Source organism: Coffea arabica, chromosome 11e, assembly GCF_036785885.1.
Source record: "Coffea arabica cultivar ET-39 chromosome 11e, Coffea Arabica ET-39 HiFi, whole genome shotgun sequence".
Lineage (NCBI taxonomy): Eukaryota > Viridiplantae > Streptophyta > Magnoliopsida > Gentianales > Rubiaceae > Coffea > Coffea arabica.
In genome coordinates this window covers 49,534,631-49,556,905 of record NC_092331.1, presented here as the reverse complement: position 1 = coordinate 49,556,905, position 22,275 = coordinate 49,534,631, and the positions used below count along the sequence as shown (strand labels likewise).

At 34.8% G+C, this 22,275-nt stretch overlaps 2 protein-coding genes across 7 annotated transcripts; both read right to left on the bottom strand.

Moving 5' to 3' along the window:
* Positions 1-42: 42 nt before the first annotated feature.
* Positions 43-4,342, bottom strand: LOC113717769 (uncharacterized). Of its 6 annotated transcripts, none has more exons than XM_027242576.2 (5): positions 4,114-4,342; positions 1,328-3,944; positions 910-1,029; positions 561-630; positions 43-459 (listed from the first exon to the last, which is right to left on the bottom strand). In XM_027242576.2, the coding sequence occupies exon 2, from the start codon at positions 3,776-3,778 to the stop codon at positions 1,550-1,552; it is 2,229 nt and encodes a 742-aa protein (XP_027098377.1). In that variant the 5' UTR covers positions 3,779-3,944; positions 4,114-4,342; the 3' UTR covers positions 43-459; positions 561-630; positions 910-1,029; positions 1,328-1,549. The 6 variants fall into 6 exon arrangements, with proteins under 6 accessions (XP_027098377.1, XP_027098378.1, XP_071928731.1 ...); XM_027242577.2 differs by having other exon boundaries at positions 1,328-3,929; XM_072072630.1 differs by having other exon boundaries at positions 561-672; positions 1,328-4,342.
* A 1,451-nt stretch (positions 4,343-5,793) lies between these two features.
* Positions 5,794-16,728, bottom strand: LOC113717695 (uncharacterized). The gene is made up of 9 exons (XM_027242481.2): positions 15,441-16,728; positions 13,678-13,919; positions 10,884-10,902; positions 10,571-10,776; positions 10,260-10,369; positions 10,033-10,131; positions 7,070-7,517; positions 6,726-6,955; positions 5,794-6,126 (listed from the first exon to the last, which is right to left on the bottom strand). The coding sequence occupies exons 1-8, from the start codon at positions 16,325-16,327 to the stop codon at positions 6,867-6,869; spliced, it is 2,100 nt and encodes a 699-aa protein (XP_027098282.1). The 5' UTR covers positions 16,328-16,728; the 3' UTR covers positions 5,794-6,126; positions 6,726-6,866.
* Between the last annotated feature and the right edge of the window lie 5,547 nt (positions 16,729-22,275).

Below are 22,275 nucleotides of genomic sequence, written 5' to 3'. Positions count from 1 at the left end.
TCTGTTTCAAAATGAAAACCAAGGAAAAGAAAAGGAGCTCAATAGGGCCAAAGCTAAACCTGTTTCATTGACAAATCTGTTGGGGACATGGCCGCCCTATGATTGGCCAGCCTTTCTCCATATCATCTATAGGCACATTTCTCTTCTCCTAGTTGAAGTCATACAACTCAATAATCAGTTCCAGCCAAAACCAGAAAGGAAACATCCCTGAAACAGGAAATGCCAGCAACTACCTGCCAAGTCTACTTGTTCCATTGATTAACATCATATACTGGATGTTGATTTCCAAATAATGCATCATATGGCCACAACAAACAAAAGTGCAAGTACTGGGGATTACATCATATACAGAAATACAAACAAGCTTGATTACTCAATAATTTGGGTCATCGTATGGCGGAAGAGTTACTAAGCAATTTGACAGCAAATGATCGATTAACTGCACTTCTGTGTCATCACCTATATAGTGACATGAAAAATGTAGTTCAAAAGTTAGTAATTGATAGCAACGAAGAACAAAACACATCCAGAACACCATGAAGAAAAGAACAAAGAAATACCGAAGATATATTCGGGCACATTATACATGAATAAGACATACTCATGCAGCCATCGTTGCACAGAAGCTTCCTGCACGGGATTTGAACAGAAACCATGTTCAGTAATGGGCAACTACATGATGGAGAGAGCGTACTTGATTAACATATGTTGCTGAAATCATTCTATTGATCATAGATCATAGAAATTTTAAAAGCGCCAAATCAGTTTCCAAGCCAGAATTATTTTTGAGCGTGGGAATAAATAAGTAGCATTTGCATAAGATAGCAAGTACTAGTAGTATACATATTTTTTGCCAGAAATCAGTGGGGTTACAGATAAATGTTTGAAAAATGCATAGCTACAACGTACACTTGTTTTTGGCCAGAAGGGGAATGCATGCCCCCACAGGGAATAGTGTAGATCCGCCCTTGGTTCCATTGCACCTGAGAATGCTGATGACAGTTTGATCCCATCATAACAGAGTTCAACCTGAAAAATAACAAAGTTTGAAAAACATAAAGCATGAAATTTAGGTATTCATTTTCCCAAAAACCAATTGCACGAAGACAACATGCTAAAGTAAATGCAATACAAGAAAAAAGTGATCTTTCAGGGGAATTTCCAGCAGGATAATTGGAGACAGAAAAGAAGACCACATTACCATGAAATATTTCCTTGGGACAGACAACATGCTAAAATAAATTGGATAAGTACTAAAGAAGGTACATGATTCTTCGGGCACTTTTTCAGCAGGAGAAATGCAGAGCATGAAAAGAGGATGGATTACCATGAAATATTTCATTAGGACATTAAACGACAATTGTCTGAAGCCTTAATAGTCTTCTTCAAGTCAAGTTCACTAGAGAAAGGAAGATCCTTGCTCAACCATAAAGGAGCTTTATCCGTCTCCATTTCTTTGATCATTATTGTTTTTCACTGAGATGATATAAAACTTTGGCAGCACTTTGAAAAAACTTCTGGGAAAGTACTCCTAAATTTCAAATGAAAACTAATGGCAGTGAGGTGAAATGCACCCGCGTTCAACAAACTGCAGCATAAGCTTATCTGCCTCATCTGTTTTTCCTTCTAACAACAATCTCTTGCTCACTTTCTCACATAACTTGAGATCAGGTATAAGATTCCGCTTGAACATTTGGCAAGCCACTTTATAAGATGACAAAGAATCCCCTTTCTTCAAGTAACTCTCCAGAAGGATGTTGCAAGTACGGGCATCAATATTTGAAGCAGTCCTTAGGATATTCCCCAAGAGCTTATAAGCCTGATCAAGGTTTCCAAAGCTACAAAGTTTTTCAATAACTTGATTATACACTGTTTTGCACTTCTGCCTTTTTAGCATTTTCTCTAATAACTTCAACAATTCATCCACCCTACCATGCTGGCAGAACCTGTGGATGATTGCACGGTATGTTACTGGAGTAGGAAGCAGGCCCCTATGAAGCATTTTCTTTGCAAGTTCAATTGCCTCATCTATCCTACCATTCCTTCCCAGTGCGTCAATTAAAGTAGTGTAAGTTATTGCATCTGGGTGTTTGTTATTCAGGTACATGTCATCAAGGACTGAGAGAGCAGCATCCAAATCATCCTTCTGACAGAATCCATGAATTACAGTAGAAAAATTTACCACATTAACAGCACATCCTTTGTGGAGACAGTCCTCCATGAATTTCTTGGCTTCATTGGTTTTGCCTGCTTGGAAAAGAGACTGAATCAGCATATTAATTTCGACTGGATTTGGCAAAAAGCCCTTTCTTATCATTTCCCCAACCACATCACAGGCCTCCAACAACTTCCCTTCCCTGCGGAACCCATGCATCAGGACACCATATGTAACTGCATTGGGTGTCCACCATTCCTCCTCACTCATGTTCATCATCTCTTTGGCTTCTGATGACTTTCCATTTTTGCAAAGCCCATGTAACAATGCTGTGTATGATACTGTATTCGGCTTAAAACCATGTCTATGCATCTGTTGGAGCAACTTTTTGGCTTGGTCAATCTCTCCTACTTGACAAAATCCATTCACAACAGCAGTGTAAGTCACCACATCAGGGTCGCACCCCTTTGCAAACATTTCATTTAGAAGTTCTTTTGCCTTATCCATCCTCCCATCTTGGGAGAAAGAATTAATAACTGCACTATATCCAAATTTATCAATATGGAATCCTTTTTCTTCTGCTTCCCTGAGAAATTTCAATGCATCATCTGCATGTCCATGCTTGGAAAGCATATAAATAAGGGTCCTATAAGTTACTTGATCTGGAACCAATTTGCTATCCTTCCACATCTTCTCCATCAAACCCTTTACTTCATCAACCCTCTTCTCCTTGCATAGATGTGCCATTACAGTACAGTAACTAACTTTATCAGGGGAACAACCTTGAGACGGCATTTCAGCAATCAGCTGTAATGCTTGTGCAAGACGATGCATATCACAGTAACCCTTAATTAAACAATTATATGTAACAACATTTGGTGTAATCCCAACAACTTGCATTCTTTTCAAAAATATCAAAGCCTTTTCCATTTTCTTCCCCTTCACCAGAACATAAATTGCAGTGTTACAGATAGACAAATCAGGTTCAATCCCTGCTTTCTGCATCACATTCAATATCTGCATTGCTTTCCTCAAATGTCCTGCTCGACTGAATGAAACCATAACATAGCCAAATGCCTCTGTCCGCCTCTCAATCTTCCTCTTCCTCATAAGACTCAGAATCCTCTTAGCCCCCTGACACAACTTGGTCTTACTAAGAACTTCCAGCATTCCATAATAAACAATCGGGTGATGCCGATATCGCCATTGCCTATCAGCCCAGTAGAAGAACTGCAAAGCAGCACGTTCATCAGACTGACACTTTAGTACAGCGCAAACTTGCAGTGGCTTCAAACTTCTCAACAACGTCCTCAACTGCCTCTCTAACCTCGGACCCCATTCTGACCTACGTTCAATTAACCTACATACTTCTTTCACTAGAGGGTGTCTTAATTCATCTTCCACATCATCCATAACTCTCCTCGAAACATCTTCCTTCTGACTTCTATTTCCAGTATACGAATCCAAAATCCGAAAATTATCCACCCCATCACCATCAACATCATTTTCCGCGTCCTCGTCCGAACCCTCAACCTCAAACTCATCAAATCGACAACTTCTTTCTCCATTCTCCTCTGCATTTAAGCTACTCTTCCCGAACCCACAACCCTCTTTCCAGCCCATTTCTTGAACTCTAGAATACCCATTTCTAGTACCATGACTATCACCTTCTCTGACATATTTCCCAGAATCTTTCTCAGGGTTCAAATGTAGATCAAGATTAGTGTTTTCTGATGAATAAAATGCAGCAACTCCACAATTTCCAAAAGGGCTTCTGGAAACAAAATCTCTGCCATTACAACTTGGTCTATTACAAAAAATTACACCATAACTACTATGATATTCTCGCAAACGAAACTTCAAATTTCTACAGAAATTGAAGCGCATTTTCTTTCAACAAACTCGAGCTCAATGGACCATACCTATATGAGAATAAAACTGAAATTTTGGGTACTTACTTCCTGATAAAACACAGTCGAGTTGAATTGGAGAGAACTGGATACGCCAGAGAGCTTCGATTTGCTGCAGGAGTCCTTTTCCAATTGACAATATATTGTCCTTATTTATCCCTTTTTTTTATAATGATTTTGACAATAATTATTGTCGCTAATTAGCCGTTTGGCTAGCACGGGATTGCCTAACTAGAATTGGAATCGGAATTGTAAGCCCGGATTTGGAATGGTTCCTTGGCTCTGTTTGGTTGGACTTTGGATATGACTTGAAAGGCATTTTTGCAATATCATCTATACAAGCTTTTCAACCACTTTTTAATTTTTTTAGAATGACCATTTTATCTCATATATATCAAATTTGAAAAAAAAAAGGACAGAATAATATATTGCTATATCAATTTGTTAAATTAATAACTTTTTTATTTTAAAAAAGAAGTCACAATTACGTGTGTTCCATTTTTTGACAATTATTAAATAGGTAATAAGAATGTTGTTGATAATAATAGACTTTTTTTTTTATGCATTTTCAGTACACTTCACTAATATCTTCTAACATTACTATCACTCTATTTTCCCTTTGTTATAGGTGTTTGTATTTGTTAAGATTAACTTGAGTAGATTTCACAGAGTACTTTTGAATAAAACAATAAGTCTATCCTATATGCTTTCTCTCCACTCAGTGTCCAACAAATATATATTTTACATATTTAAATTTTTGTTTTAGCCATACAAATTGCCATAACCCATACTCATGTGAAAAATTAAACTAGAAACTCCAATGTTATTGGTAGGGTTGATTTTTCGTGCTTGATGAGTGATTATTATTTGGTTTTAGATGTTGTACACTTGTACTTACTAATTGTATCAACTCGATAATAGCTTGTAGCAACAAAGGTTAGAGGATGTAAAATTATAGTCTCCAAGTATATGTAGATGAGGATTCGAAAATCATTTCAAGTAGTAGAAAAAAGAACTAATTCTATAATGATTAAATATTTAGTCTTCATTTGCTCTGAAAAAAAAAATATAAAACTGCACCAAAAATTTTTACGTTTTCTGTGAACTCATTTTTCAATCACTTTTTTACCTCACATACACAAATTGATACAGTATATTTTTCTATAAAAATTCCAAAAGATAGCAATCCAGACTGAAGCAAACACATTTATTTTTGGTATTTAATTTGCTTGATTAAACATTCGTCTTCATTTGCTCAAAAAAAATAAAATTTAGTAACAAATGCACTTATTTTTGGTATTTATTTCCTTGAATTTTTAACAAAAGCAACTACGTTTTGCAATCTACATTTCACAAAAATCAGAACAAGTGTTTCACTTCATTTTTAGTACTATAAGACCAAAAATTCAGAAACATAAACATTATCAAACAGCCCCTTACTTGGTTCAAGTCATAAAGCAGGTAAATGAGGAATCATTATTGATTCTGTAGAATAAAAAATAAAAAGAAAATACAAAAAAAAAAAAAAAAAACAGCCCTTCATTCCCCCTCTATTATGCTTTTTTTTCCCCCCTTTTGTAAATATTTTCTCTCAAGTCCTAGGTTGTGTCTTTATTTATACATATAAAGTATAATTCAAGAGGCATGATCTACCACTAATAACTTGCATAGATAACATTGCTAGAGAGATTAAGTAATTTTTGTGGATGAAACATTCACTGTCAAGTATGATCTTGGTAAAATTGCAATTCTTGCATTTGAGATAAATCAATGTACATATTTTTTCATTCAAATGGCAAGGTAAGAAGGGCAGCAGCTAGATGTTGTTCTACAGGCAGTCATATCATATGTACAACAGAAATTTTCAAAAAGATGAAAGAAGTATAAGCTATAATAGGGAAAAAAACATAGAAGTTTATTTCCATAATTGCCGCCAAAAGAACATCTCTCTTCCTCAAGTCAATGATCTTAGAAATGAATCAGAAGACACAAAGGTTAAAGTAAAAATCAGCCTACAAGCTGCACCAATCCTCTCTTTATTCAAAAAGAAACTTTGCCAGCCTGCATACAAGAAGCAATAATAGGTAAAACCATCATCAATCCAAAAAAATCCTTTGACCATATGTGAAAGGTCTCAAGAACAACTTCAAAAGCAAAACAGCACACACCTATGCTATTATTAATGGGAAATACAGCATACATTACTTTGGGTTGAGAACTAGTTGTAGATGGATATGAGTTCAATCCCACGTATTTTATCAACGGATAATTTGTATATTTGAAGCAAGCAAGAGACATGGAACCAAGCTGTTGATTGAAGTTTTATTGGAGTTGAACGACGAGGAGGATAAATTTTAAGAACATATCATTGAATAGCAGGGCCTTAAAAGTCACAAATGAAAAGATATTGCTACACCAGCTGAGACTCGACAAACAAGGAGCAGAGAATCATCACATACAAGTGTGTCATCCTTCAAACTGTGTCATTATCTACTTGTCTCGTATCATGCTATTCTTAAACTTGTCAATCTGACCATTAGATATGTAGACAAGAAACTGACTGCTTTACAGAACACATTGTATCACTTTTACAGGAGATGCATGGAAGAAAAGAAAAAGCCAGAATAACACAATGGATGTTGTTGGCAAAAGAGACTCACCCCGCAATTTAGATCGGGCACAGTAACCACTTGAACATTGACGCAACTGCAGGCTTTGTCAACAAGAATACAAGGGGAGATTTACATGGTAGCTGGACCTAAAGAAGCTGAAAATATTTTTCCTGGGTTGACCCAATGATATCAAGGATTGAAAAAGCCCGAACCACCCACATTGATAGCAATTAGGACAGCAACACTCGTAACAGCAGCTAACCAAAGTAAAGCTGATCCTGCAAAGAATAAATATTCTAAGATGCTTCAACAAAGAAGAGAAAGTACTAAAATTTTGAAGTTAGAAATTCAATTTCTGAGCATGAAAAAAGATGACTATCAATGTAAGATACCTCCAGAGCTTCTAGAACCACTATCAGAATTTGGGCGAACAGAACCAATTGTAGTCCCTGCCAATCTAGAGCTGGATCCATTTTTTGAATTATCAAAAGATTTATTAAATCCATTTTCAGATGCAACTATCCCTTGAAATTCTTCGCTGACAATTAACGCTGCTAAAACATCCATAAATGATTCTTTATCAGTTGCGCTTGATGAATCCAGTCCATTCTGCTCATACATAGCATCTAGTTCATCAATGTCAGATATATCATCATCCAAAGCATCTCCATCCTTTAACTTAGCCTCAGTTCTTTCATCTTCTTCATCCTCAACATATGCTTTATAGGTTAACCTCACAAGGAGTTCGCCAGCAGATCCCCTTCCAAACTGTCTCCATCCACCTCGGAGGACCAAAATTCTATCTTTAGGTATAGTATCTTCTAGAGATCCAAGATCAACCTGCAACCAACATTAAACCATACTATTAGTTTCATGTATACTCTGGATATACAGAAGGAAGAGAAAAATGTTGGAGTGGATAAACACAAATAGACTTCGCTAGAAATAACTTAAAAAGATAGTTCCAAGTTTGTATCTCTAAGAGCTGACAGGGAAAGAAGCTGATAAAATGAGGGATAATGAAATTCCCACACCCTGCTTAGCTTCTTGCACACCCTTTGAATGTTTTCTAAACTAAAACGAAAGTATGCATGGTAAGTTACACATTAAAGTAATGCAAGAAGCTTTTTTTGAGTGAATAGAAAACTGCCTAAGAAGTTAAAAAGTTTCGGCTATCTTTCAGTATTACTTCACAAACAATGTTGTAACTGAGAAAACAAAAGAATATAAAGGTAAACATAGAAATAAGAAATGAGAGACCTGAAAGAAAGTACTCTTTATTGTGAATGAACCTAGCTCAAGCAAAATGGCAACAAACTCACAGACAGCATGTGAGTGTCCATATAAAAGGGTCAGCCAAGAGTGATCTCATCGCAAAAATGTGAAGTGGACTTGCATATTTGTATGACAGCAACTGCTGCTTTTTTGGCAAATCACCTACTCAAAGGCATAGAGGTGTTTCTATGCCATCTTTCCAATAACAGTTTTAAGTGTAAAATCTACTTCTTACATTAAACTGAGGGGAAAGCTCAATATAATCTAAACATTTTGCTTTAACATCAACACAACTATAAGGAGCTTTAACCATGTTTTCTCTTCATTTCAGAGCCTCATTGCCAGCTGGATTCAGGGAAAAACTAATGAGAAGTTGAGTACAATTGAGAGTGAATGAATATGTAATAAGTGGTCAGAAACACTCTTCCCGCATTAGCGGATAACACAGTTTTAAGTGGTGTTTACGTATAAGGTGCTGGCTTTAATGGGAAAGGAAAGTCTAAATTTTGACTAACTAAGTTTGTAAAAGGTGGTTACTTCCTATAAAAAATTAGGCTTGAAATTTTTCTAATAGAGGGCTGCCCTAAGGCCATCTGAAAATGAGATGACAGCTAAATTTGTCTGTATACCTCGAGAGGCATTGATGCATAAACACAATTCAAGATGCCTCTTGAATGATAAGATATATCTAGAGGTGGCAATTTGTCCCAAGTCCCAATGGGTTACCCATGCCCATGGGGACTTTGGGCGGGATGGGTATTGGATTTTGATATTGGGTTTAAAATGGGACAAATCCCAATTGTACCCATTAATTGATGGGAATACTTGGGAAATACTTGGGTACCCATTGGGCTCAAATAACAAGGGCTCTGTTTGGTTTAACTATTTTTGGGGGGTATTTTTGAAATATTTTATTATAGCAGTGTATATGAAAAATTTTTACTATAAAATTTTTTTGAAATATTTGATATACTAATATGGATGGGATGTTTTTTGAGTTATTGTATATTACTGTAACATTGTATTTGAAAAACTTATTTTTTGAAAAAATAGCCAATCCAAACGGAGTCTTAGATTCAAAAATTATCTTTAACAATTTTTATAGTCATACTAGAGAATATAATCTAGTAGTTTTCCTAGTCATTATCCACAAGAATTTTCAACATTTCAGTCAATTTAGACCTGTCATCTTTGGACAATGATGAGAATAAATATTCAATACCTTAAGTACCTTGGCCATCTTGATATATGTTGGAATATGACTGTATATCTATTTTTTCCTTTATTTGTTAATCCAATTTTTGATGGGAATCCTGAGTATAAAGCACTTGCATGTTTATTTAATAAAATTAAAAAAAATTAATAAATCAAAAATATTAAAATTATATAAAAAATAAAAATGAATTAAAGGAAAAAAATATGTAGAAAATAGATTTGGGTATTGGGCGGGATCAATCTAAACCCATCCCAAAGTGATCCCGCCCAACTTAGTCCCAAAATACATATGGGTAAGATTGGGCCCAAACCCATATGACCCGGTTCCATCACAAACCCAAGCAAATCCCGCCCATCCCGCCCATTTTGCCACCTCTAGATATATCCCAATGGTATGATGGACACAGCTTCTATGGAAACCAATTCACCATTTTAGATAATGCATGGGTGCTTCCTATAACATAACCTCTTGAATCTGAGGGAAATGACTTGATTCCATCTCATTGGCATTATTCTTTACTTGTTCCCAAAAAGTCCAGAACCACCCATCAGTTCACACTAATACTTGAGAAAATATTACTGACACCAGCATCAACAATTAACCTAAGCATCTCCTACAGATTTGAAAAAGGAAAAGGAAGAAAAGGAGTAAAGTTTGGTCAATTTGGAAGATTTTTATCTAACGGATAATAGCCTGACATTAAATATTCACAAGCTTTGTATGTTGAGCTGAAAGTGTATTTTTTTTTTTGTCTTTTTCCTTCCTGGTTTTTGTAATATGTGCACTATCTTGAAACAGCAGATATTGGAATTCCTTGTTCACATAAAAGCTTAATTCAACTATTAGCAAGTTTTAGCCCTTTACCTCTGCTGTACCGATCGTGAGATCAGCAAAACCAAGGGAATCCTTTACTTCAATGTATAACTTCTGTTTCCTAGGGTTCTCAACTAGCAAGTGAAAATCCTGCAAAGGGCAAAGAGGCATTATAATAACTAGCAAGTGCTAAACTGCATACAAGATGCTTACAAGTGTTGATAAATAAGTAGCTTCAAGTGTTTGAAATCCATTTTGCCAAAGACTATGTAACTGACCTGATTCCATATAGGTTCACCAGGAGGTCCAATGACTGTAGTTTGACTGTTCTTTTTACTGCGTATCACTTGATCACCTAGGTATATTATAACATATGGATCTGTTTTGCCTGAATGGTAAAGGGAAAGGGAAGGCAAAAATGATTATGCCAAGCTCTCCTAAGAAAGTCAGTGGTAACCATTTAAACATATAACCACTCAGAGATCCACTTGATGATGGATTCTCACACAGAAGATATTAAGAATTAGAGAGAAGAAACAACTCAAATAGACTTCCTAGGTGTGGCTCATGAACGGAAGATTTTTCTTACCATAGAAAAAATATGAAAGTTTTCTTGCATCTACAAGAGTCACTGATAATTCTCCTGCAAAGTCCTTATTTCCTTCTTGAACTTCTCCAGACTTGATATCATTTGGAACAGGGCCAACTGCTTTCCCTGTCTCAAAATCCAAAACGATCTTCCTTGGACGAACAAATAGCTTGGGTAGATCCTCAGTAAGAAGTTTTCTCAGAAACCTGGCATGTTAAAACAGTGACTTCAGAGAGAGAGAGAGCACAAAAGTTATTGTGCTTAATAATCTTATGCAAAAAGATAATGATACCACAGAGAAATGTCTACTTACATGGAGAGGACAGGAATGGCTGGAGTTGTTCCACGCACATATAAAAGACGGCGAAGGAGAAAGGAATAGGCATTAGAATAGTGGCAACTCGAATTCAGAATAACAAGATTTTGAATTGCATCAATCAAAAATTACTACTACGAACTTTTTAACTGATAAAGGAAAGGAAAAAACCAATGACTGTCATCAAAACCGAATTTTACAAATACCGTAAGATAAAACTCAAACAAAACTCGTACCAATGAGGTGATCAGGGAAAAGTTTTGATGACATTTTTATAGATTAGCCAAATACATGCTAATATTCATGTATCAATAGAAAAGGTACTATGCATCCAACTGTCACGCTCATGATTATCCAATGAATTTGAATAAACATTGAATGAAATAGACCCCGTTATATTTAGTTCTTGGAACTACAAGGTTTCAAGCAAGAAGAAGAAGCTCACAAGGACATGATAATCATATATCTGCTATAGAGGTGTCAAAATGGGTGACTTGGGCGGATTTGGATTGGGTAAAATGGGTAATGGGTATAAGTGAGTCAACCCATTTATACCTATTTAATTAGATGGGTATAAATGGGTAAGTCAAAAAATGAATTGGGTAACCCAATTACCCATTTATAACCCATTTATTTTAATTTGTTGTAAATTCATTTAAATTCATTTTTGCAAACTAAGTTATCAATTTATACTGCTCTTTGTATCCATCTTTAGTTTTAAATATTTACTTATAATGTTCAATAAGCCTAATTACCAATTTTTTTTCATTTATACTCTATTTCACAAAATTACATATTATTTAATAATTGAATAATAAGAATATAAAAATTTAAACTAAGTACTATAAAAGTTAATATAAAAATTTAATCCAAAAATTTTGAACCCCTAACATTTTTTTCATATATAAATTTAAAATTTCATTTTAGAAAGATAAGAAAAGAGGTTCAAATTTATCATAAATTGGTAATGCCGAAAAATGAGCAAGTTAACAAACAAAGAGAAAGTAAAATAATAAAATAAAACCAACAAATAATAATAATAATGAAACAAAAGTAGTTAACATCATGACAAAATGAAAAATTTGAAAAAAAAATGGGTGGGGAAAAAGAAGAGATTTAGGGGAAGAGAATTCTAAATGGGTTAATTGGGTTTGATGGGTTACCCAATAATACCCATTTATTAAATGGGTATTATTGGGTAACCCATTTATACCCATATACAAAAATTTAAGATACCCATACCCATCTATTCATGGGCGGGTATAGGTAAATTTAATTAAGTGGGTTGATTTGCCACCTCTAATCTGCTACAAGAACAATCAAAGTCCAAAGAGATATCCCCAGTTCAAAACTAACACATGCAATGTGATTTAAATAAAAACAATATATAAGTACAGCTACCTATCAGAACACAAAGGCCAAACTAACTCCACTGAACTTTTCATTTTGCAAACTTTTGGTCGTAAACTACTATTGTTTTAAAATAATGCACTCAAACTTTAAAGTTGTATACTTTGCCCATTGCATTAGAGTCAGATTTTGGGTTAACTCTGACCAACAAGTCAGACAACCCATGCATGCGATTAGACTAGTCCTTTTGAGTCTACCCCAAAATTAGATGGAATGATTAATAGTGTAATATTCTAGAAGTTAAGTGGGTGATTTGACCCAAAACAGTAAAAAAAAAATAAAAATTCAGTGGCCAAAAGCAGGCGCAAATAATCTGGTGACCATATTTTCCACGACAATTTGGTTTAGGCTCCAAATAACAAGGTTCGTATCCAACCTTCAGGTAGCTAGGATGTTGAATTCATATAATCAACCAAGGTTTTCTCCATTTAACCATGATTCTACAATATTTCAACTATTAGATATCCAAAGATTTAAATGATTGCATTATGATAAGTCATTTTTTGTTTCTTCCGATCGATACTCATATCATACTGACTTCCATGAAATACACTTCTACACAATTATCATAGTCATTTAGCAAAATTGGGGACAAAACATGCAGGTTTAAGCTTACTCCATATCTTTTTCCTTCCTACAGTCTTTATTCTCTTGTATTTCCTCCTCATTTCTAATTAAACGGTTTCCAACTGGAGTGGAATTCTTAATCAAAATTTCCGAATGCACTACTCTAGGACATTAAAGCTCAACTTTTCAACTCTTAGCTGGAGAGAATGCTGTAAGTTAATTTAATAAATTAAGCACGTCATATAGTGGGAGATAGGATAAGGTGATGAAAAGACAAGCAACTGAAAGAGAAACCTAAGAGTGAACCCATGTTCTATTTAATGTAGAGATGCACAAATATGAGCTGGGATGACTAGTTAACAAGGATATAAATGCAAGTGTGAAAGAAAGAACAACAAATTCCCAAAACTACTAGTCAAAGCAGGAAAAGCACAGGACATTAACCAACATCAGCTGCTGGATTTAAGTTCTTTCAGGCTATTCCAATTTTAAGGCTTAGTCTCACACTCAAATCCCCCTACTAGTTAACCGTTTCAATCAAATTTGGTAAAACAACATTCCCAAGCTTTCAAAAGTGTCCACAAGGCTTTCTATTTGAATGAGCAAGTTTGGCTGTTTCTTCATTATAAATGCTACCTCTACCAATGAAATTTGATGTATGAAGATAAAAACTAGACATAATCAAGTCACAAGCATTAATGAGATTCTGGACTTTTTCACTATAACCTTCCATTTGTTGACAACAAATGTTTTCTCTTGAAATGGAATGAAAACATAAAAGCATGAAACCTCAAAGCATAAAGGTAGTGCATACCCATCAGATTGAACAAGCGAAATGGTGATAGTTCAAATTTTATCTTTGGAAGAGAAACAAATGCCCAAGAAACTGCTCCCACCCAGGGCACTGTTGGTATTAATCTCAGTTTCACCCACAGTTCCCCATCAATGTCAAAATCCCGAATACCAACAGGCACAGAAATGGGAACAAGGCTGAAATTCAGTGATAGTAATAACAGCATACGAGCACCACCAGTGTAACGAAGTCCAACCTGGTACCTTGAAAGTACAAAGAAACCAAAGTCAGATGCAAAGCCAAATATTCCCAACCATAAAGATCTAGTCTAGGTAGACAATGGTAGATTTTGTAAAAAAACTTTATGCTGTATAATGCAATACTAAGGAGACGGACACTGAATCAGCAGAGAATACTGTCATGTCCCACACAAGCTAAGTTTTCCTTTGTTTCCTCATCCTCTTCTGAGTTATTATGACTGAAATATGTGATCAATAGACATTCATTTGAAAAATGACAAACTACTGCCAACTCCTTGTACATGATATATCCACGTTTAGATTGGAACAGATTTTCTTGAGTCGTGAATAGACCTAAATTAGCTTTACCAGTACAGGTTGTCGAGCAATTGACAGTGCCAAGATTCATTAGGTTCAATTCTGCAGTCAATACCCCACTTGATGGATCAAGATAAACTTTATTAGGATTTTAGGGAACCTTTCTGGTCATCAAGATTGTCCATGAAGCAATGGAAACAGGAACTGACAAGTCAGGCAGTTTTCAAAAGCCCCTAAGTCCAGTCCAGAATACAAAAAATTTCTCCTCATCACAATCTAATGTCCACCAATATTTGAAGAATAGTTTGGTGGGAGAAGGGTCACTTACACAGAATTTAATACCGTTCCAGTGCTGTGTTACATTTCCACCATAGCATCTTTACCAGAATGGTACGAAAAGGAATCACCATGATTGAGAGGGTTCTAGGGAGGAAGTCAATCTGGAACACCAAGCCTAATAAAGTTCTTGAATCTATGATATTCCAGATAAAACTCCCTTGCCAAGAGGTTTACTTGATTCTTATCTGTTTTCAACAAATTCTATTCAGACAATGGTTCCTGCCATTCTCTGAAAGATGCTATCAGATGGTAGACCGAGTTGAAAGCGATACTATAAGTTCTGTAGCTTCCAGCTTCTTAATGGCATATAAGATGCCAAGATCTCAGAACAGCATTTGTTAACAAGGCACTCTATAGTAATTCCTCAATCTATTTTAAAAGGTATTAGCAACTTCAAACTAAGATATGACATGTAAGTATAAAAGGTGCATTACATTGAGGTAAATGGATCTCTTTCAGACAGAAAAAATTCTTTGCCATACAACAGATCTACAACTGCCGGTGCTTAGAATGACCACTCCATTTTCTGTCATTTCTACTATTGCCAGGTTATCTGTTCCTCCTTATTTTTCTTTGCAACTACTATGCCATATTTAAGCACTAATATTTCTATTGTCTGCTGTAATAAGAGCTACGTGAATATAATACCAATAAGCAACATTTTTCCTTGTTCTTTCCTCTAGATTATTATAGTGTCATGTGAAAGACAATTTACCCAAATATCAATCTCAAATCCATGAAACCATATTGGAAGAGTGATAATATGATAAAAAGTGACCTTGCAGCTAAATCATCAATGCAAAGAAAATAACAAAAGACTCAAAAGCAGCCACCTTATAGAAAAAGGAATAAACAATTAATGTTTCTATTGAATCAAAATCCACTCACTGCAAATCATTAACACGGCGCGAAGTCCTCCTTTCAACACTCCTAACAGACAATGGCTCATCCCCGAGGGAGAACTGCTTTATCTCAACCCTCTGAACGTAGTCAGGCTTTTTCAGATTATCAATAACAGGTTGCAACAAACCAATGATCCAATTCTCAAGCCCACCTCTATAAACCTTCCACAACTTCCCTAACACCATATTTACCCACTCAACTGATTCTTTCCTCTGCAAATCCTTTTCCAAAAACGTCGAAAGGCTTGTTGGCACCTGCACTGATGACCTCCAAATATCCCCACCCAACTTACCACCATTTCTACTACTATTATTCCTCTTTCTTGAAGTCCACAATTTATCAAACGCTACTCCTACAAAGAAAAAGAACACAAATAACCCCACAATATGCCGATTTATCGGCGGTGATGGAAGTGGATGAATTACTCCCAATTGAGTCCTCAACTTATCTACAAGAGGGTCTTCCTCAAACCCGACAAAATTGTTACTACTACTACTACTAGTACTTATGCTACTAATAACATTTCTAGATGAAGACGCTGAAGAATCCTTCAATTCATTCTCATCAGACAATCTTTTCAGTACAATGGTTCTAGTCCCTTTTGCTGCTGGACTCACGACATCTTTAGCCCTCAAATTATGATGACTTCCACCACCACCACCTCCTCCTCCTCCTCCTCCTCCTCCTCCTCCACTGATACAACCCCGTAGCATTATCCATTTCCTCCTAGAGGAAATTGAATTCCTCCTCCTTGATAAAGGGAAATTACTGGAAAACAAACTGACACTGAAACTTTCCTTACATGGGCATAAAAGGGGTGAAGAAATGAAAAAAGCCTGACAAGTTGGAGAAGAAGTTAAGTGCCCAATCATCTCATTGCAGGGAAATCAATGAAAATGGAAAAAACCCAATAAAGATTGCTGATTATGGAACTAAACTTGCTGATATTTGAGGAGGTAAACATCAAGAATATTGTTCTGGAACAACCATGAAGAGTCTTGTATGTTTTGGGGCTTGTTTTTTTGTGTGTGATTGTGAGAGAAACAAAAAGAGGAGAAACAAGGTTGAAATCGGCCTAGGAATAACCAATTTTTGATTTGCTTTTCTCCAAAAACTGGTTTTCTGAGGAGGAAAATCACAGAGGCGGCTTTAAGGCCTCAAAATTGGCAAACGTGTCAGTAGCCCACTATTGGTGATAACACGCTAGGAAGAGAGACTGAAAATGTTCCAATTGTATCGGACTGATTGAAAAAGTTGACAAACATTAGACTCACAAACCAGGCACTTTCGTCTTTTTCAATTTAAGCTTGGTTTTCTTGCCTCTTTATTATTATTTTTTTTGATGTCAAAACTTGTTTTAGAATGTTTTAAAATGAAAATATATATTATGTTTTAGTTAATTTTTTCAAGTAAAAATACAATTGCCAAGTGTGACAAATAATATGAATCAATATGGATATAGATATACTTAGTAATTTCACGTATAAGTGTTAAAGACACACTCTACTTACCTGCAAATTTTATAAAGAATTAACAAAACAACAGATGCTATATAACAAAAGAGAGAAGTCATGGAGTTGATAAGGCGAATCCACTTTTTCTAAGACATTTTTCTAAACATTAAAATCTAAATATTACATCAACTCTTAGCTTTTTGCTTTATCATCAGATATTAAAATCATATGTATGTGTCATTAGGATGATGATTTATTGCATTAATTAAGAAAATATAGACTTTGTGATCTAGAATATTTAAAGCTTAAATTATTCTAAGATTTGTTTTAATTTGAGAATATTTTTCATTTATCAATAGACAACATCTGCACTATTTTGAGGGAGAATTTCACCTTACGTGAAACTGTTTAATCCAAAACGTGTAACCAATTAGTTAGAGTTCTGCCTCTTGCATTGCGATGCCCAACTCATCTATATTTTTGTCAATATTCCACATAGATAAAGGGCTAATATCAATTTCTCTTAATCCTATTTGTTTACAACTTACAAGTGAAGAAGACACAATTAGTTGGATATATTTTATATTGGTAAAGTGCATGTACCATTACTATTTTAAATGAAAAGTGTTTCTCACATTAAGTTTGACTACCACCACAAATTACACTATTCACAAATTAGAAAACAAGTGCCGTCAAAAGTGGAAAAATCCAAGTAAAAAGCTTTCATCATGTGATATTGGCTAATTTCTCCATGTGGCCATAACTTAAACAAGCAATAAAGTCAATGGACATCATCGGAGCAGTAGGAAAAGTGGGCGGGTCATATGGTATCCTATTACGAAAACGAAATGAAATGACATTCACGTGGGTCGGAGCCGCCGCGGTTTGTTTTCATTAATTCTTAAATCTTAAAAATCTACTACAGTATATATAGTGTTAATGTCTAAGAAATTAATCTTAATTCTTAATTCTCATGATAAAAATTAACCTTTCCACTTGGAATTTTTTGAAGTATAAGAGTAATATCCCTTTTTAGTTGTCTGTAATTTTATATATGGTTAATGATTTTGACGCTCCAGTATCATATTATCATTCAGTCCGAATTGACTCAATTGTCCAATCCACATTTCCGTGTAATAAAATGGGTAAAAAACAAAAAAATTTCCTGTGGTAAGTCTAATACACAAAAAAGCCCCCTATGGTTTCAAAATATACAACACAACACCTCATGTTTTGAACTAAATTGTAAAGGTGACGGAATCCGTCAAACTTAACGGAGATGACTTATTGGAACCTCAAAAAAAAATTTTATTCCTAATTTTTATCAAATATACCTATTCTACCCCTTAACCCTCAATTCTCTCTATTTAGATAATAGAACAAATGATTTTTTTGAACTGTCTTTTGCTTAATTATATCAGGGCATTTTGGTCATTTTGTCCATTTCCGTTAAGTTTAACGGATTCCGTCACCTTTACAATTTAGTTCAAAACATGAGTGGTCGTGTTATATATATTAAAATTATGGGGGGCTTTTCTGTGTATTAGGTTTACCACAGGGGTTTTTTTTGTTTTTTACCCTAATAAAATTGCCTTTCTATGTTTGTGTTCTTTTAAAATCAGGGTCTCTTTGGAACCTAGGCTTTTTTTTACCTAGTTTTTCTTTTACAAGTTTTTTAACAACTTTATCTAGAGTGTCTCAAGAAACTTCCCAAAATTTTTTAAATATACGCCTCAAATACCCAATCACACAAAAAAAAAAGAAGTTTTTTTCCCTTCTTTAATCTTTTTCCTCCCAATACCTCAGTCTACCATCAACTCCACCGCCGACCGCCACATCCACCAGTGCCATCACCGGCACCAACAAGAGTTTTTCTTTTTTCCCTTTTCTTTCCTTCCTCTCTCTCTCCCTCCTCCTCTTCCTCTCCTCTCCCCCTTTTCCTCCTCTTCTCGCCCCCTTCTTTCCCCGTAACCTCTTATTCCCCTTCCCGGATCTCTTCGCCTCCTCGCCTCCCTCCCAAAACCCTCCACCTCTCCATCCCATAACCTCCCCCTCCCCCATTGGTCGCGCAACCAGAGCCATGGCCAGCTTTGGTTGTGTGACTAGAAAGAGAGAGGGAGGTGAAGGGAAGGTCACGAGGAAAAGGAGGGGACAAGGAGAGGAGGAAGGAGGAGGAAAGAGGGAGGAGTAGGGAGAAAGAGAGGGAGGGAGGAAAGAAAAAAAAGGTAAAAGAAAAAAAAAAGAGTTGCTGGTGCCAGTGAGGAGAGTGGGGTTGTTGCAGTATGGAGGGAGGAAGAAAAGCGGAAAAAAGAAAAGGATCAGAAAAAGGAAAAAGAAAAAGAAAAATTATTTTTTCAATTCTTAAATACACAAAAAATTTTCTACGAATATTATAGTAAGGTATAGTATAGTTTTATACAAACATCCGAAAAAACACCTTCCAAACTAACCTTTATTTGTGTTACAACTTTGCACATTTTCACTCATAGTATTTTGGATTGTTTAACAAGTGAAAACTAATATTTATTAAAAGTATTTTTATAATGTGATTTATATATGATAAAAAGGCTATTGTAAAAATAGAAAAATAATAAGAAAATATTTTCAATAAAAACTCCTAAAATGTTTCCAAATTATGCTACTCCATATCAAATGGATTCACTATTTTTTAAAAAATATATATACAAAAAAACAGAACTTTCTTATACATATGTCCGTTTAACAGTTATAAAAGAGCTTCTTCTATTTTGAATTTAGAATAAATTATATTTCTCAAAATAGGTTTGAATATACGAGTGCACAGCCTGTAGACACCAAATTTTTAATTTTGTTGTTGCTCCTTAATTTTTTTCTAAGATATTTATTTGCTTATTGATTATTCATTTTCATATATGCTAATGAGAGTTTTCTCGTTTTTCTTATTTTTTGAGGAATTTATAAAAAAAAAAGAGAGAGAAAAAAAAAAAGAAAAAAAATAAATCATAACAAATTTTATACTCTCTAATAAAAAAACACTCCACCTTCCATCCCTCTTTTTCATTATCTTGCACAAATTCCATCATCACTTCAACAACTCCACCAATTCTTTTTTTCCCTCAACTCTATCTCAATTTTACAAGACACAACCAAATACATCCACTCCATAACAACTCCAATTCCTCTCTCGGTCATCTCTCTCTCCCTCTTTCTCAAAAATTTCCTCCAAAATTCACACAACACACTTACACTTAACACTTGCACACACAAACAACTCTTGGCTCCCTCTCTTCTTCTCCCCTCAACTCACAACACAACTCCACACTAACACAAAATCTCTCCTCTCTCTCAGCTCTCTCTCAATCCCCCCTTTCAATTTATTAAAAACACATTAATCACTCCCTCTCCTTCTCCCTCTCGGACACACCCATGCACACAAACACTCATACACACAACAAAAAATAAAAACAACTCCAACTCCTCTCTCTCGACTCCCTCAAGTCAAGTACAAAAAGAAAGCAAGCAATAAACGGTTAAGGCTACCACATTCATTGAGGGCAACCTTACCTGATTTAGTCACCACTTCGAAATGGAGGTACTCCTACTATCCTTTGAATTTTAATTACGTGATTTTAGGTGCTCTTATGTGTTTACATGTATTTACATGTTTTCTTTTATTTATTTATTTTAAATTTCTATTCAATTTTATGTGTGTTTAATCTAAATTCTGTAATCATTTGGAGGGTATTTAAAGACCTCAAGATATAGTAGATAGGTAATATTTTTATAAAAGTTGTAATTAGATAGACCAATACAATAGATAGGATACATAGATTCGTTTTGTCATATTTCCCTATTTTAGATTATAGTTAGGTCCTAAATGTAACAGATAGGATAGATAGCTTTACTTTATTATATTTTCCCATTTTAGATCCACCATTGTAATAGATAGGTTTTGTGTATTATGTGTCTTACACATAGTTATTAAACCCAGCTTGGCCCCACGGTTCAACCGGTCAACCCGGTGAACCGGCCATGAAACCGGACTGGGTTTGTAATTGGATTGTTTGTGCACCAAACCCATTGACTTTTCAACCGACCGGAGGTTCAACCGGTCAACTCGGTTGAACCGGAGGTTTGTAAGGAACTCGATTTTGCGATAACAATGATTAGAAAATGCTCTAATACTGATTCAAACCTCAGACTTCAAGCATAAAAGCTACGCGCACTCACCACTAGCCTAGCAACTCACTTGGTGCTTATTCACTCCTTCTATATTATATATTAGATTTTTATTCTTATTTTATTTCTTCAAAACAATATTTGTTTGGAATCTTTTAATAAAATTTTATTATTCTCTAAATTTTATAAATTATGAAATGGATTTAAAAAATAACATATTACACAATTCATTTTAAAAACAAATATTATTCTTAATAACCTTTTGTGCTTAAAATTCAAAAATAAACTAGATAATTACATTTAGATAAAATTTTATACTTGAAGTTTGGCGGATTACTAATTAAATTTAGGTTTTATTAATTCTTATAAGAATTAATGATTCTATAATAAATTGGACTAACTGAGTATTTACTATAACATAGTTTATTATAGAGTTTTAACCATATCAAAAATTATAAAACATAATATTTAAATATATGTAGTGACCCACCGGTTGGACCACTCACCCACTGGTTGAACCAGTAACCCGATGACCCACCTCTTTCACAGGATTCCTCTCCGGGCCGGGTTTAATAACTATGGTCTTACATGCTTATGTATTTTACTTGCTTTTTTTAGGATTTTGCATCTAGATATTATACTTATATGTTATGTATTTTATGTGTTCTTATGTGGTTACTTGCTTTAATTCATACTTTATTTGTTTTATTATATATTATGAACGCATAATGTCACAACACTAGTCCAACTAGGGGTGGTAATCGGGTCAGAAACGGATGAGCGAGTCATGTTGAGACTCAGGTATAACAGATAGCATGCTGACCCGAACACGACCCGCCAACCTGAAACGTGTCAAGATACCTGACCCGCCAACCTAAAAATTTCGGGTTGGCGGGTCAACTCGAATGACCTGAAACATAATTTTAATTTACTAATTTACCACTGTAATTTCTAATAGAACCAATTTCGCACAAGGCTAATTACATAATCAAGTAATAAAAATTTCAATAAAACAATTCCAAATCAAACCTGTAATAAATTAAAACATTGTAAAAGTATTTTATCCCAAACCAGATCTAAAACAAATTAAGATACTATAAAAATAGAAAATAATGTAATATGTCATTTGTCCAAACATAATAATTCCAACTTCACACAAGTTAAAAAATTCATTTAGGATTATGTAGTTAATGCCTTTGGGGAAAAAA